Raw genomic sequence first — 17,672 nt, forward strand, 5'->3', positions numbered from 1 at the left:
ATATTTAGGTGATCCTGGGGTACCTTCCTCTAGAACCTGAAAGAAGTCCTCAGATCACAGAGTACGGAGTAGACAGCAAAGCCGCTTTCCCACACCAAGTCCTCCCAGGAACTCTGCTCACTGGCGTACCCTGCTCCGTTTTGCCTTTGGCTTTGTTCTGAAAATGCAAACACAAACGTTTCATTAATAGCACCATGTGTAAGAATTTCATGGCCTCTCTAACTTGGTGAGTGTTTCCTTTGTCATAACATCTCTTTTTAAATAAATTCTCTCTGAGCACTCAGAGGACCAATGAAGGAGAATTATGAATCGGGCCAGTCTGGGCTACACAGGGACTCCCGGGCTATCTTGGGCTACAAGAGAAACAAAACTATTTTAACTACAATAGTGATGCATACTTATTGTCTCTAAAAAATGAAAGTCTAGGGGCTGGAGAGATGGCTCAGAGGTTGGGAGCATTGCCTGCTCTTCCAAAGGTCCTGAGTTCAATTCCCAGCAACCACATGGTGGCTCACGGCCATCTGTGATGAGGTCTGGTGCCCTCTTCTGGCCTTCAGGCGTGCATGCAGAGAGGGTACTGTATACATAATAATTAATTAATTAATTAATTAAAAACCAATTTCATAAAAAAAAATGAAAGTCTAACTACATAGAATCTCTAATATTGCAGTTAGAAGCCTCTCAATCTGATATTATGATTTAATATTGATAAGGATCTTTGTGTTAATTTCTTCTTTGTTTCATTTTTTCCTTTACCGGAAATAGATACTTCTCTCATATGATATGTGCCGATTATGGTTTCTCCTCCTTCTGCTCCTCCCAGTTCTTCACCACTTACCCTCCCTTCTGGATCTACTCCCTTTCTGCCTCTAATTAGTAAAGAACAGACTTCTAAGAGATAACAGTAAAACATAACAAAATATAATATAATAAGATGAAGCAAAAACCACCATACTGAAGTTGAACAAGGAAACCCACCAGAGGGCAATAGTTCCAAGAGCAGACACAAGAATCAGAGACCCACTCACTCTCACACTCAGGAGACCCATTGAAATACTAAGCTAGAAGTTATAATATATATGCAGAGGACCTGGTGCAGACCTTAGGCCCTATGCTTGTTGCTTTAGTCTCTGAGCTCATATGGGTCTTGCTTAGTTGATTCAGAGGGCCTTGTTCTCCTGGTGTTCTTCATCCCCCCTGAGTCTTACACTCTATGCGCCTTCTCTTCTACAGGGTTCCCTGAGCTCTGAAGAGGGAGGATTCGAGGAAGACCTCCCATTTAGAGCTGTGTGTGTGTGTGATGTCTGGCTGTGGGTCTCTGCATCTAGTCCCATCTTCTGCCAGAGGAAGCCTCTCTGATGATGACTGGACAAGCCATTGATCTATGAATATGGCAGAATATCATTAGGAGTCATTTTATTGATACTATTTTTTATACCAGTAGTGTTTGGTTTTACCCTAGGTCTCTGAGCTATCTAATCTCTGGTTCTTGTTTCCTAAGCAATGTCAGGTATGGGTTCCAACTCCTTGAGTAGGCCTTATTCAAATCAGACATTGTTTGGCTACTCCCACAATTTCTACCCCACCATTGCCTTATTATATTTTGCAAGCAGGTCAAATTGTAGGTCAAAGGTTTTGTGGCTGGGCTGGTGCTTATGTTTCTCGTTGGGTAGTGTGCAGGGTCCTTTCCTGCACCATAAACATTAGAATGGAGAGACGAAGGATTCATGTAGGCATCAGCTCAGTTTCTCCATGTTCGATGAGTTCTGTGGGTGTTATCCTTGGCAGTGGGGCCAGGATGTCAGTTCTCAGAAAATAATCCATCATTGTCTTGGGAACAGCCTGGATTGTTTGAGGACCTCTATAAGACCAGTCCCTGTTGCAGGATATTTGATCACACTGTGAAGATCTCTGTTTTACTTCACCTGTCTAAGATACCTTGTGACTGATTTAATAAAAAGCTGAATGGCCAATAACTGGATAGGAGAGGGTAGACTGAGCTTCTCCAGGGAGAGAGGGGGACTCGGGGAAGAATCAGAGAGGCAGAGATTTGCCAGCTGAAAAAAAGAAAGTAAAATGATGTACTGTACTGAGATAATGAGCCATGTGGCACAATGTAGATTAATATAGATTAATACAAGTTTTAAGAGCTAGTTGGGAACAAGCCAAAGCTAAGGCCAAGCTTTCATAATTAATAAGAAGTCTCCGTGCCATTATTTGGCAGCTGGCTGTCCAAAGAAAGACCCGTTACATTGACTACATTTGGCTAATACCTGTCAACTACTTGCTGGCTCTGCCTCCTGACCCAAGGTTGATTTTGTTAACACAGCCTCAGGTTTCACAGTGCGATCTGCCAGATGTAGTTAGAGATGTGAGCAGCGGGGGCAGGGAAGAATGCAGCTGGCCTTCAATTGCAGCCCTAGGGATAAACCGGGAGACTGGATTTGGAGGGGGAGGAGGGACCTGTGAGGGTCTTGGCTTGGCTTACCTGTTTCCCTGGCCTGCTCAGCACGTCTGTTCGCAGTGTTGAAACCCAAGACTGTGCTGGAGGCTAGGATGAGCTGGAGGAAGGAAAACTGGGGGGTGGGGGTGGAGTGGGAAGATCTCTGTGATGATCCCTTGAGGATGGGGTTAGAGAGGAAAGGGGGACCACAGCAGGTGTTCTGCTACAGGGTTATGGATGAGACTGGGGAAACTGGATCTAGGGGAACAAAAGGAGAGGTATGCGTCTGCCATCAGCCCAATTGTTTGTTAATTTCTTCTTAAAAAGAGAAGCCTTGGAGATGATTCAGGGGTGTGTAGTTGCCTCCCACCACCCTGACAGCCGAAGTTCAGTTCCTGGGACCCACATGGTAGAAGGAGAGTCAACTTGTACAACTTGTCCCTCTGACCACCACACACATTTGTATGTACACACATACACACAATAAATAAATAGACTGATTAAGTAATGTAAAAAATTTTAAATAGAACCACATGGGCCAGTGAGGTGGCTCAGCGGGAAAAGTGCTAACCACACAAGCCTTACAACCCGAGTTCAATCCTCAAAGCCCACGGGGTGGAAGGAGAGAACCAGCCCCAGAAGTTGTCCTCTGACTTCCACACATGCACAATAATGATGAAGTCTTAAAAATTAAAAAAGAAGGATCGCACATGCATTGTGCTGTGTGAATGTTTTACAGACACACGCATGAAAAGCGTGTGTGAAAATTTTGCTAATGTTTCTCTAATAGTTGAGGAAAATATTTGCTTTTTTCTTTCTTCCTCTTCCTGAGTTTTCAAATGTATGCATGTTTCTTATGAGAAGGGGAAATTGATGTTTCAAACATTATTCGTAGATTAAGGTTTTAATGAACACAAAATTTCCTTTATTTTTTGTTTCTTTTTAGTTTTAACCAAGATTGACAACTACACTGTGCTGGATTGCTCCCTGATCAGTCCTCCTGAAATCACTGAGAACCACCTTGACTTGAACTTGAAGGTAACTGTCGTTCTAGAGCACCCCTCTGGCTATGGGGAATATTTGGAGGACAAAAATTATGTGCAGAAGAAAATGTGCAAGTATGCCCGTCAAGCAATTTCATTTCCTGTAGTACCTGCCTCATGCTTGCACCCTTTCAAAAGACTCCAAAACCGTTTCTTGATGGGCAAATGACTGTTGTCCTTGTACTTATGTCTGTCTTCTTAGTGAGGAATATCAAGATATTTTACCTCTTCCCTCCTGGAAAACATTTGAGGCTAGGAGCCTGCGAGAAGAATGAGCACATTTATTATGACTGAGCACATCAGGAGGTTCTGAGGAGAGGCTCAGTGGGTACAGACCTTGCCACATAAGCATGAGGATCTGGGTTCAGTCTCCCAAAGCCGGCAGAGATAGAACAATCCCTGGGGTTCGCTGGCCAGCCAGCTAGGTGAATCCTCAAGCTCCAGGTTCAGTGAGAGACCCTGACTCAAAAAATAAGGTGGAGAGTGATTAGGGAAGACATTCAACATCAACCTCTGGACTACACATACACTCTTGCACGTACATGCACTCACACGCACATGCATACACACACACAGGCACCCCCACATGCATGTGAACACGGCACACACTCACAGATGCATGAGGAATTTAACACATCAATGGGTTGTACTGATTAGCAGATTTTACTGAGGCTGCTGACCTCCACAGAAATAAATATATAGAAATGATGGTTACTGATCCTGGAAAAACATCATTTTGCTTATGTTTAGTCTTATCCAAATTAATATCACAGTCTTTTTGTTCTGAGACAGGGTTCTCTGTGTAGCCCTGACTGTCTTGGAATTCACTGTGAGTTTGAGGCCAAGCCTGGTTTACACCACTACGCCCAAAATATTACAGTTTTTAGAATGAAAATTGGTTTATATCTCCTTCATTCACAGTCTTTCAAATTAGTTAAGTGCTGTTCAAGGCAGTACATTTAAATAATGCTTAATACCTAATAAGACTAGGATTGACCATGTCTCAAAAACTCTTAATTAAGCCATTTGGAGTCTGTGTCTCTCAGAGTACTTCTGTGTCTCCCCAGTTACCCAGCAGTGTATTTTAAAGGTCTACACCTGGACATCTTGAAGGCTAGTTCATGAACTATTCATAGATGTTCCTTGCATGACTGCACGTCCCTCCTAAGAGAAGTTCTAGCTCGAGCATCTCCAGGAGTGACATCCCAATAGTGAAAAGATACACATGAATATGCCCAAGACTCTTCAGAGTTCTGGGCTAGTGGGAATGACTCCACTGTTGAGTACAAACTGCTCTTTCAAAGAACTTGAGCTCTGTTCCCAGCACCCATACCAAGTGGCTCACGACTGTCTGTAAGAGTTTCAGGAGACCCAATGCCTCCGACCTTTGAGGGTACCTGCACTCGCGTGTCCATATTCACACACAAAATAATTTTTTAATCTCAGAGCTCAGAAACGTAGCCGCTAGGCAAGGAGTCTAAAGATCTTATGCTCTTGTCCTTATCAAGAAGGTTCTGGGATTTTCTTTATCCAGACTTGAGAGATCCAAGTTTCTTTGTCTGATACATTTGCATTTTCACCTGGTAACTGGTCTTTGTTTCTGCTTCCCACAGGGTGCGTTCTACCCCGTGGAAAGCCTCGTTGACCCTCCCTTCCTACCAGCCCCCTTCGAGCTCCCACAGAGTGGGGACTCCATGCTATACATTGGCATCTCCGAGTATTTCTTTAAATCTGCATCCTTTGCTCACTATGTATCTGGGGCTCTTGGTATCATGCTGTCCACGAAAGAGGTAAGTAAAGCCTTGGGGGGGGGGGCTGTGGCCACCATCTTGAATCTTTTTTTAAATAAGTGTCTCTTTATAAACTTCTCTGTCACAGTTTTGATTCCACTCCTAAAAAAGATAATTAGTGAAGGTTTATAGAATGAGTGTTGTTCTTATTTTGGAGAGGGGATTGTTAGGTTTCCAATTCTTCTGATTTAGTATTCTTCATGATGTCTAGCCACTATTCTAGAATACAAAGATATAAATATCTCTCCACCACTCATCATCTGTGACCTTTTGTCAATTCAGCCTACTTCTATGCATTGGTTTCTTCATCTGAGAAAGGGGGCTGATAGTCCCACACTCTTAGGGTCATAGCAGTCACTAAAGAGTTTAAACACATATGGCTTCTAGAACAACCTCAGTACAGAGTAAATGCCCTATAACTGTTGCTTCTGGGTTATTTCACCACCATCATCACCATCACCATAACCACCATTACCACCACCACCATCACCACCACCACCATAACCACCACCAGCACCATCATAACCACCATCACCACCAGCACTACCACCAATAACAACAACAACCACCACCCAATACCACCACCATCACCACTATCACCACCACTACCACCATCACTACTACCACCACCATCATAACCACCACCACCATCACCACGGCCATCACCACTATCACCACCACATCCATCACCACCACCACCACAACCATCACCACCACCACCACCACCACCACCACCACCACCACCATCACCACAACTACCACCACCACCATCATAACCACCAGCACCACCACCACCAGCACTACCACCAATAACAACAACAGCAACAACAACCCAATACCACCACCACCACCATCACCACTACCACCATCTCCATCCTTGTCCTCATTATACTGTTATTGTACCAGTATAAGGATTTTTCCTATTGGTAATTACAACTGATTTACACCAGCAAGCAGTAGTGGTACAGATATTTATTGATTCTCTCTGCCATGTGACCTCTCTTTTATCACAAGAACACCTTCTCTGGTTAGTCAGCAAAAAGCACCCAGTTTATTTATTTTTTAAATGATTCATCTTATTTCGTGTACATTGGTGTTTTGTTTGCATGTATGTCTATGTGATGGTGTCCAGTCACCTGTAACTGGAGTTAGAGACAGTTGTGAGCTGCCACGTGGGTGCTGGGAATTGAACCCGGGTCCTCCAGAAGTGCAGTCCATGGTCCTTAACCACTGAGCCATCTCTATTTCTCAAAAGCACTCGTTTTAAATCTTCGCTTTCTGTGTGTTATTATTGTACACATTGCTGTCATGGTGAGGACAGTAGCACTAGACTCGAAAGAAATGCTCGCCAGGTAAATTACTTAAGCAGCTGATGCTCTGGAGAGCTCTGAAAATGAAAACAATAACTTGAGACTTACTGCTAATGACTGTAGAGTGCTTGTATAAAGATCGTGCATCTATGAGACAGTGGTCTCCAATGAAGAAGGGATTTCTCTAAAGGCGTATGACTTTGGGCAAGTCTCTTGCCTTTTCTGGGCATCAGGTTCCCTAAGGTTGAGCTATAAGATGAGGCTACCTAAACATTTTGTGGCTCCTCCTCTTTACAGTTCACATTAGAGAGAATTCTACATTTTACCCAAAAAGACAACTCAGAGAAAATGTTGCAGTAAGGGGCTGGAGAGATGGCTCAGTAGTTAAGGGCACTGGCTGCTCTTCCAGAGGACCTGGTTTCAATTCCCAGCACCCAGCTCATAACCATCTGTAACTATAGTCGCATGGGATTCGATGTCCTCTGCTGGTGTACAAATGTACATGAAGGTAAAATACCGATAGATAGATAGATAGATAGATAGATAGATAGATAGATAGATAGATAGATAGATAGATGATAGATACAGATATTGCATAAGTGAATAAATATTTTTTAAAAGTCTTGCAGTGATACAGTGCTTCTTTTCTATCTTAGATTTCCAACTATTTCAATCAAAATACCCAAGGAATTGGCAGTCTGCTCTCCAAGGTGAGTGCCCGAGTTTTGGTTCTCAGCGATGGGTGTATTGTCATTGAAGTCACTTCCAGGAGACTCTTAGATTCTCTACATTCTCTTTTCATCCAAGCATAAGTCGATCCATCTTTATAAACTTTTTTTTCTTTTCCTGCTTCTCTTTTCTTCCTTTTCTTCCCCACCCTCCTTCTCTTTCATTTCTTGAAAATGTCTTAATATGTAACATGGGTAAAATTGCAATCCTCCTGCTTCAGACTCCCATGTGCTGGGATTAAAGGTATATACCACCATACTTGGTCATCTTTCCATCCTACAAGATTTTTCTCTTTCTAATCAAATATCCAGAAATATTTCCTAAATAAAGCCCATTAAAGTACAACTAAAAGTATTGTAAATTCATAAAATAATTAATCCATAAAATTCTACCACTCTTAAAATAATTTACTTAAATATAAAAATGATTGGCTTGAATGGAATATTTAATCCTTAAATTACATCATTCATTCATTCATTCGTTCGTTTACTTATAGGCAAGGTCTCACCATGTAGTTCAGGCTAGACTGGAACTCTGTATTTAACTCAGGCTAGTCTTTAATTTTTGATCCTCCTGAGTCTTTTTTCCAAGTGCTGGGATTACACATGACTTTAATAAGACAATTATTAATATCAGCCCTTCATAGCATTCTAGGTATCATACATAAGGGACTTACAGGCTCAAGTTTGCCTTAGAAGAGCAAGCTGCTTCAGAGAAAGGCACTCAAGGTTGGCGGATCTTGGCTTAAATTTCAGTCTACAGCTTATTCTGTGAGAACTGTGAGCAAAGCACTTGGCCTGTCCACAACTCAACCTCCATTGTAAAACAGCACTCCTGCTGGGTGGTGGCACATGCCTTCAATCCCAGCACTTGGGAGGCAGAGGCAGGTAGATCTCTGAGTTCAAGGCCAGCCTGGAGTATAGAGTCAGTTCCAGAACAGCAAGGGCTACATATAGAAAGCCTGTCTTGAAAAACCAAGTAAATGAATAAATAATAAAAAATAAAAATAAAACAGCACGGCTTATAGAACCTGCCTTGGAGTTTTTTGAAGAGTAGATAAGAGATAATAAAGTCACCGTTATTCCAAGTAAAGAGGTGTTTTCTGTTTTAACTGCATGTTGCAAGATTTAGCACAAACCACTCCAGGCTTGTGCCTTCCCCTCATCAGCTCCTGACTCTCTATCTCTGTTTCTCTCCCTGAATGGGACAGATTGCAGAGATCTACGTCCTATCCCAGCCATTCATGCTGCAGATCATGGCCATGGGGCCTCCTGTGATCAACTTACACCCCAACAATTTCAGCCTGGAGTTCCCTGCTTCTGTCATCATGCTCACAGAACGGCAGAACTCCACCATTGAACCCATCGTCTCCATGGACTTTGTGAGTCTGGGGATGCAGGAGGGCAGCCTCTGGGTACCAGTCCTGTTCCTGCTGGGAATCACTGGCCAGCAGCCTTTAGATGTTTGGAGTGAAGGGTGATTTCTAAATTAAGAGTAGATACTGGGGCTGCCAGAAACAGACCCACCTGCCCATATACAGAAGTGCCCCTATATGGAGATAGAAGAACTCATGACCCTCTGTGTAAAATACCTCACTGACCTCTACTTCCCAGGCTCCCTTCCATTTACATTAGAGAGCTGTAATCAAGTCAATATTCCCTGACCAATGAAAAGTTAAAAACAGTACAATGAAGCCAAACAAAATTACACACATGAAGGAGAAGAGTGGTTAGGGAAAGCAATATTAAAGAGGGGGCTGACGATATGGCTCAGTGGTAGAATACTTGCTTAGCATGCTTAAGACCCTAGGTTTAATCCACAGCCCTGCCAAAAACTTAATTTAAAAGAAACACTCAAACAAGAAATTCTTACACTCATCTTCCTTCTCTGCGAGATTGTATTTTCCCCCACATTTGGACCAAGCTGACCTTGAACCTCCTCCTTCTTCAATCATCCAAATGCTAGAATACACTCAGGCTGCCCTGCCCAGAAGTAGAGATACATCTTGCCAACATTTCCTGAATAAGAGGGAACGCTAGGCTTGGGATGTCTCCACTGTACTCCTATCATGGAACTATTATACCTGTAGTCCAGATCAGCCACTCACTTCAGTAACAAGGGCTTTCTCATCTTCAGATCGCTAGCACCAGTGTTGGCCTGGCTATTTTGGGACAAAAACTGATCTGCTCCTTGTCGCTGAACAGGTAAGTCAAATCAATTGATTTGACTGCTGGAAACCTCGGTAACAAATTAGTGAGCCTTCCCCAAAGACAAGGTGGCCATTGAGAAAACAAATGTTTTCCCGCTGTGGAACTGTGAGTCGGCGCAGCACTCAGCCCCTAACAGAACAGATTATTTCAAAGGCTGAACTCAGTAAAAGAAAATTATGCTTCTGTTTTTCTCTTCCTTCTGATAAGAACAATGGTAAGATAAAATAGAAAAAAAAAGGGCATTGTAAAGATAATTCTATCAGCACCCATTCCAGTGATGGCTAAATTTCTCTTGGTGACTCAAAGAGGAGTACATTGAATGGTGCTATGGCAAGAAGGGGCGGGCGGCGGGGGGGGGCTGGGAATATATTCAGGTGCTGTGTGCATCTTTAGAGATTAAGGGATCAAGTTTCAAATCCTTTCTCATTGGCCTTATGACCATGCTCAAGTCTTGTCTTAGGGTTAGTATTGCTGTGATAAAGTAGCATGACCAAAAGCAACTCTGGGAAGAAAGGGTTTATTTTGCTTACTTGATTACAATCTGTTGAGGGAATATAAGGCAGGAATTCAAACTGGGCAGTAACCTGGTGTCTTAGTCGAATTTGGGTAGGAATTGCTACATTGTTTAGAGCCATCGCTGCTAAAGGGAAAGGCAGCTCTTCTAGTTCAGGAATCATGAAGAAGGGCAGAGATGGTGTCTCCGTGGGAAAACTCCTTACTGATTACCTGTAGGGACCTGAGTTTGAATCTCTGACGCCCTGGTGGGCATGGTGGTGCACAGTTTAACCTCGGTGCTGAAGGGCAGACACAGGCAGAAGATCCTGGGGACTTGCTGGCCAACCAGACTAGCCAAAACAATGAGTTCCAAGGTCAGTGGGCGAGCTTGTCTCAGATAGAGAGAGAGAGAGAGAGAGAGAGAGAGAGAGAGAGAGAGAGAGAGAGAGAGAGAAAGATAGACAAGTAAAATATTGAGGAGGACATCTGGCATGGACTTCAGGCCTTTACTGGTGCACACACAGATAAGCACAACACACACATATACACACAAGGCTTTAAAAAATATATGAAGAATGTCAGGGTAGAAACTGAAGGAGTCTAGAGGTGGTTCCTGCAGAAGATGCTGTATTAAATTCAGACATTGAGCCGATTTGGGGCAAGGTTTGTGGGTCAGGTCTCACTTGGCCAAAGAGTCAGAGAACAGCTTAGCAAGGCTGCCTAGACTGGGCTGAGAGGCAGTCTTGTCCTCAGCAATGGGAGCAGCAGCCCCGCCTCCCGACATCGCTGCCCCTCCTTCCTCTAGTACTCAACCTGCAGCCTTTCAGGCCAAGCCGGTTTGGTTTTTGGCCCTGTCACAGAGAGTCATCACAAGGGAAGGGCACCATTGGGGAATCCAGGAGGCAGACATCAAAGGAGAAGAGCCAGGCAATAGTGTCTACAGATAAACTCCCAGCATGCCATGGCCTTCTCACTCACTCTGGCTGAACTGCTTAGCCTTGGCTGTGCAGATAAGAAATGCAGAAATCACAGGCAAACCCGAGGGGGTGTCATTATGAGCAGGCCTAGCTGGGTTGGGGTGCCAGCACTGTCGTTTATCAGTCTCAGGCAGGCAAATTAGCTAACCTCTCTGGATCTCTAGTTCCTTCTCCATAAAACGATGCTTTGATAAAACCTGCTTCAGGGGTTTGTGGCATTGCGAGTCCTTAAGTGTGCACTGTCTGTTTGCTGCCCAAAGAATGCTGGCTGTAACTATCACTTGACATTTCTGTCTAGTCCCAGCAATCCAAAAGGAAATATTCAATTACACAGGCTCACTCTGTCCTCTGTGTGTCCGTCTGTCTGTTTCTGTCTCTGTCTCTCTCTGCTAAGGCTCAGACTCAAGACTCTGCGTGTTAAACAAGTGTTCTCACTCTCAGCTACGCCTTTAGCCCCTACAATGTCATTTCACGAGTGTCCCTATTGAGAGAACCCCTCATTCCTATGTGGGGGACACCATCCTCTACTTCTCTTTACTGTTGAGCTTTAAAGTCTCCTAGGTCCTTCATCCAGCACAGCACCCATTTTACTTCATTTAAATCTTTCTCCTTTTATTCTCCTCTCATACATTACATCCCTGACTGCAGTTTCCTCTCCCTGCCTCTCTCCCAGTCCCTGCCACCTCATCTCCTTTCTCCCAGATACATTCCTCCTCCTTCCCCCTCCCCCAAAGGAGCAGGCCTCCCAGGGGTATCCAACAAACATGGCCTAATAAGTTACAATAAGATGAGGTGCAAACCCTCATATCAAGGCTGGGTGAGGCAACGCAGTAGGAGGAAAAGGGCCACAAGGGGGCGCTCACACCTGACACTCCCTAGATGACCAGGAACCAGAGGCAGGATAGCACAGAGACCCAAGAGAGAACCAAATATAACTTCAGTGAGCACATGGAGGTGACTTGAGGGTCACGGAGCTTAGATAACTTACTCTCAAGGTCACAGAGCTGTCCAAAGGCCATAGCACAACCTGAACCTGTTTTCAAGGCCATGGGTGTTTACCTACAGTGGTACCTTGCCTTTGGCATAGGGATGAACTAAGACGTAGAAAATGGCACCTAGACCTAGAACTTAGGAAATAAATATGACTGTCTGGACTAGGACACTCATGAACCTGGTGTCATGCAGAACTGGAAAAGACAATAAATCATTTCTCAATACTAAGCATTGAAAAGCAAAAGAGAAGACACAGAACAGAGTGTCCTGGATAGAAAAGGCACACAACCCTGTTCTCACTGCTGGCACCAAATAGAGGAATGGACAAAAGAAGTGGACAGGTAGGGATGCTGCTAACAAGCCTGACCTCTCCGGGAATGTCTAGTCAGTGTATGCAGTCAGGTGGATCTGGATTGGATTCTCTCTGTTACCTGGTAGCTGTGCGAACCTGAAGCAAGCTCTTCAAGCTTTAAGTTTTAGTTTCCTCATCAGACAAACACCACACCTCTCACCTCTACGTAGATCTGGTGGACAAGTGGGTGGGGTGATGGATATGAAGCCCTTGGCACAAAGCCTAGCCATTGCTACCAGTCCTGGTAGTTAGTTCTCACTTCCTATCCCAGAATCCAAGTTTGACCACGTAAGGTGGGGAAACTGGTCCCCAGAGACATGACAAGTCAGAGCAGCCTTAAAAGCGATATAGCATTGGCCAGGTGGTGGTGGTGCATGCCTTTAATCCCAGCACACGGGAGGGAGAGACAGGTGGATCTCTGTCAGTTCGAGGCCAGCTGGTCTACAGAGTGAACTCCAGGACAGGCTCCAAAGTTACACAGAGAAACCCTGTCTCAAAAAAACAAGACAAAAAAGCTGAAAATCTGTAGCACCAGCCCACTACATCATAAAGCAGGTTCCCAGTGTTCTGTCCTGGAGCCTCCTGAGCTAAATAGAATTGAGTTTGGAGGCATCTCTAGCACATAGTAGGTGTTTTATAGATCTAGAGACCATGTTAAATGATACTCTCTCTTTCTTGGTCTTCATTCAGAAAACTTAATTCTAACCCTCAGTCTACAAAACTCAAGGCAGTCAGGGCCAGGGGAGATAGCTCAGTCAATGAAGTGCTTGCTGCACAAACAGGAGTATCTGAGTCTGGATCCCCAGAACTAACATAAAAAATCTAGTGAGGTGCTGAGACAGATGTCTGTAACCCCAGGGCAGAGGAGGCAGACCAGAGGATCCCCGGAGCTCCATGGTCAGACAGGGAGCTCAGGGGTTAGTGAGAGACCCTGACTCGAAACGTAAGGTGGAGAATGATTGAGAGTGACCTCTGACCCTCACACGTAAGGACACATGCACAAATACATACACACCTGCACACACATATGGGAATGTGTACACACATACCCAAAACACCTTGAGGTAATCAAACGTACGTTATTGTTTCTCTATCCATCAACATACACATACACACACACACACAAACACACGCACACGCACACACACACATGCACACACACACACACATGCATGCATGCACACACACCACAACCCCTCCCAAGCAATGTAGTCAGAAAATACATATGCAGCCGACTACTAATTCGCCTCCTTGCAGGTGGGGCGAGTAAATATTTCCCAACATGCGCCATCAGGAACACATAACCAGAGAGAATGCATCTGTGATTTTTGTCATGAGGGTGCTTTTGGATTGTTGGCAAAGGAGGAAACTCTAAACAGATCCTTCTCGAGAAAATTTCCAGGCTGTCAGAGGAACTCCCGTGAAAACACTGGGGAATCCTTACCTGCTAAATGGGTAGTTCTTCTACTAAAGGTCAAACCCACAGCCTGCTGGGTGACTTGTGTTGTTCTGTTTTGGTTTGGTTTAGTTTACTTTTAGGTTCAAGGGCAATTCTGCTAGAGTTTAAAAGGAAGACCCTCGAGCAGACAACCTGTAAATCTCAACAGTCACTCACAAGAGGGAAAGGAAAAACCATGCTGTTTGATCTCTGCTAGGAGGTCAGCCCTGGAGAAGCAGAAGCAGGCAAAAAAGGGGAAGAAGGACTCAGACAAAGAGTGAGAGGCCCAAAGTGTGAGGGAAAGCACCATACTCTGGCTTCAAAAGCTCTTCAACTACTGGTCCTGGCTTTCAAACCCCCAGCCCTAGCTGATCCTCCCCCTTCCCCACCTTCCTAAAACTTTCTTTAGAATGTCTTCAACCTCAAAAGAACCCCCGACCCTCCCCCTGGGATTCCAATTAGCACTTCCTACCCATCCCCTCTGTCTGCTCCTCTGTCTCTCTACATCCAGAAGTATTTCTTGAGCACGTATTTCATGCCTTGTACTGCTCTTGGTCCAGAGAACAGAGAGAAGGACAATGGTCCCTGCCTGACTTGGGAGAGGAAAGGAGGAACAGGCAATTAGTGGATATGAAGGATCACTCTTGAGGTGTCTATGGAATGCTTTCCTCAAAGGACAACTTGCTTTGCCCCACGACTGTCGTCCCCCACTCCATGCTCTATCACACACAATTACCCTCGTAAACCCACAAAAGAACACCGGCGTCTGCACTACTTTGTATCCTTCTCTACAATTTTAAATTAAATTCTTCGCACGGCCAAGGCATGGCTGAGCATTGGATGAGCCCCGGAGAAGCTCTTGGCTCTCAGTCGTCTCTCCACACTGCAGCCATCATCTTTCATCTTCAAAACCTCCCGTGGATTCTTTGCTTCCAGACTCAAGACCAAATTCCACATGGTGGGGTAGTCTGCCTCTCCAGCGCCATGTTGCTGTGTCCTCACTGTGGCTCTGTCCCCTCAAGGGGCCACTGCCAGGCCCCCTTCCTCCTTTTGCTTTTCATTTTAAATGCTATCCATCCTCCCCGTTTCAACCCAAGGAGACTTTCCTTGGGAGCCTTCATGCATCCTCCAGGTCAGGTCAAGTGCCTCTGTCACAAGACTCGATGACTCGTTTCTTCCCTTCAGAGCATTTACCTCGATTTGAAATTAAACTTTAATTGTCGAGATTCTTTGATAACGCCCCCACCTCCCACCAGGCTGTGAACTCCCTGAGAACTCTGAGTCTGATTTTGCCCACAGTCATCTCCAGCACCTGCCCCTTAACTGACATGGGTTAGGTGCTCATGAAACATCTTCTGGATGAACCAATAAAGTCATGCTTAGTGCTGGGATGTACTGAGAAATGTACTCCATGCCGAGATACAGTCATTTAGACTGGATCTCAGTCCTTGAGAAGTTCATGGTTACAAACTGAAACAGAAACAAGACATAAGGCATTGGTTGTAGGGCGGATTGTCCTTGTCTCTCTTGGCACGCGTGGGGTTGGAGGGGTGACCTTGTTACGACCTTGCACTTGACTTTCCCTCTTGGCTTTTGCTGTATCAATTTCACCATATTGACCCCGGTCACATATGACCTTTCATCATGCTTAAGAGTTTGCAGTTTTACTCTGGCTTTCAATCTAGCAAATAAACTTTCTCTAAAACTTTTTGAATGGGCTAAATTTAAATTCTCCATGTACCTGCAGGATGATAGAACTCAGTGCCACAGGCACACTAAGTGGGCTCCGCCACTATGCCTCACCCCCAGGCAAGACACAATATTATTTGTCTTCAAGGAAGACAATCTTTTGATTTTACTTCCTTCCCAACAGCTCTGTGGCCCTGCAGTAAGAGTTTGTTCTTAGTAGCTGCACTTTAACTATCAGATGAGGGAGTCGAACAGAAGAGAGCTCAAAAGCCAAAGTCAGGCTCACCTCATGGTCTGAGCTGGGATTGTCTTTTTCAGAACCGGGCCAGTGGTTTTGTCTCGCCAGTGTCTCTGCAGCCAGAGACAAGAATCCACTCGTAAAGGAGGCTGCGGGCATGCGAGAGATCTCAGTACAGATGGTTGTGAGTGACCATGTGTGGTTGCTCGGACCTTTGGAAGAGTAGCCAGTGCTCTTCTGAGCCTTCTCTCCAGCACATAAATTTAGCTTTCTTTTAAAAATTGTTTTTTAGATTTATTTAATGTATATGAGTGTGTTGCCTGAATATCTACGCACCATGTGCCTGATGCCTAGGGAGGTCAGAAGGGGTCATTGAATCCATGGAACTAGAGTTACAAATGGTGTGTCTCTATGTGGGGAGATGGGGAACTGAACCCTAGTCCTCTGCAAGAGAAAAACTCTTAACTCTTAACTGCTGAACCATCTCTCCGCCCCTGTAAAATCTACCTCCCTTTAACCTCTTCCTGTTTCCTTTCAGGTTCCGCCTCTCTTTGCCAGAGAACAGACATAGAGATGTGAAGGTAGGGAATGCAAGCTCAGGGTACCCTGGAAAGGGCACGAGAAACAGAATTCTGTTGGGCTGTAACCTGTGTATGCGCTTTCCTGTGCCTCAGAGTCCTGTATTTCTCCACAGTTTTAGCTTTGGATTTTTTTCTTGTTCATGTGTTTGGTTGATTTTGCAGCATGGGAGACTGAACCTGGGGCCTTCATGGTCTTCATTTATGAAACCCATTAGCTTAGCAATATACTTTTACTCATATTGCAAGGCTTTGAAAAGAATTGGAAAGACTGTGTGAGATGTTAGAAAAATGGGCATTCTCATGGGGCTGTTTGGTTCCTAGATGAAACGATCCTCTAGAGTTAAATTTAAGTGGTATTCAGGCCACATCCAGCTTGGGAGTAGACATGTTATATTAGCTCTTTTTCTGTTGCTGTCATAAACACCATGGCCAAAAGCAATCTATAAAAGAAAGGTTTGTATCCAGGCCATGGTGGCACATGCCTTTAACCCCAGCACTTGGGAGACAGAGAGAGGTGGATCTCTGTGAGTTCAAGGCCAGCTTGGTCTACAAGAACTAGTTTCAGGACAGACTCCAAACCAAAAAAAAAAAAAAGAAAAGAAAAGAAAGGTTTATTTTGGTTTGTGGTTCTGGAGGGGAAGTCTATAACGACAGGTAGCAGGCACATGAAATGGGTCCATACCCACACACACAGGAAGTAAGGAAGTAAAGTGGATAAGCAAGCAGTCGGGTGACGCTACAGACGCTCAAGGCTCACCCCCAGTGACATACATCCTCCAGCAAGGAAAAGGGTTAAAGGGTTCCATAACCTCCGAACGACACCGCCAACTGGGGACCAAGTGTTCAGATACATGAGCCTGTGGAAGACGTTTCTCATTTAAATCCTACACTCCCCAACAAGTAACATGGAATGTCCGTACTCCTAGATGTCAAGAAGGTCAGCCAAGTCCATGACATCCTTTGCTCACAAACGGTCCTATCATAGAATGTGGAAGCACATTGTCAGATTTCCTGGGTAGAGCTCTGCCTAGCGCATGCTCAGCTGTACGTGACTGGACGTGAACTTTCATTCTTAACGTCAGTCTTTCATGTACAACTTCTTACCGAGCCTAGCAATGCTCAAGATGAAGGTTTCCCCTTGTGGCATTAACATTCTGTGTAGTGATTCTTCTCTAGGGTCCACTTAGTCCTTTAGGGACCTCTGCTATTGTGGCTTGGAATGGGGAGGAGAGCGATACAGGAATAGATGTTAGAGATGTTTCTGAGCTTCCCATAGCACGCCAGCCAGCCCCCAGACAAACAAACAGATCCATCCCAAAATATCAATAGCACTACTATTTGGAACCCAGGTTTTGAATGTGTGAGAATAAATATATGCTTTTGC

At 44.7% G+C, this 17,672-nt stretch overlaps 1 protein-coding gene across 1 annotated transcript in view; it reads left to right on the forward strand.

Annotated features, from left to right (window-relative positions):
- Positions 1-17,672, forward strand: part of Bpifc (BPI fold containing family C) — a 46,763-nt gene that overhangs the window by 24,619 nt on the left and 4,472 nt on the right. The window contains exons 8-13 of the mRNA XM_057758077.1: positions 3,390-3,481; positions 5,100-5,276; positions 7,243-7,296; positions 8,526-8,696; positions 9,452-9,519; positions 16,246-16,288. Coding sequence (XP_057614060.1) covers positions 3,390-3,481; positions 5,100-5,276; positions 7,243-7,296; positions 8,526-8,696; positions 9,452-9,519; positions 16,246-16,288 — 605 coding nt within the window. The remainder of the gene's footprint in view (positions 1-3,389; positions 3,482-5,099; positions 5,277-7,242; positions 7,297-8,525; positions 8,697-9,451; positions 9,520-16,245; positions 16,289-17,672) is intronic.

The sequence above is a fragment of the Chionomys nivalis genome, chromosome 25 (assembly GCF_950005125.1).
Source record: "Chionomys nivalis chromosome 25, mChiNiv1.1, whole genome shotgun sequence".
Taxonomy (NCBI): Eukaryota; Metazoa; Chordata; class Mammalia; order Rodentia; family Cricetidae; genus Chionomys; species Chionomys nivalis.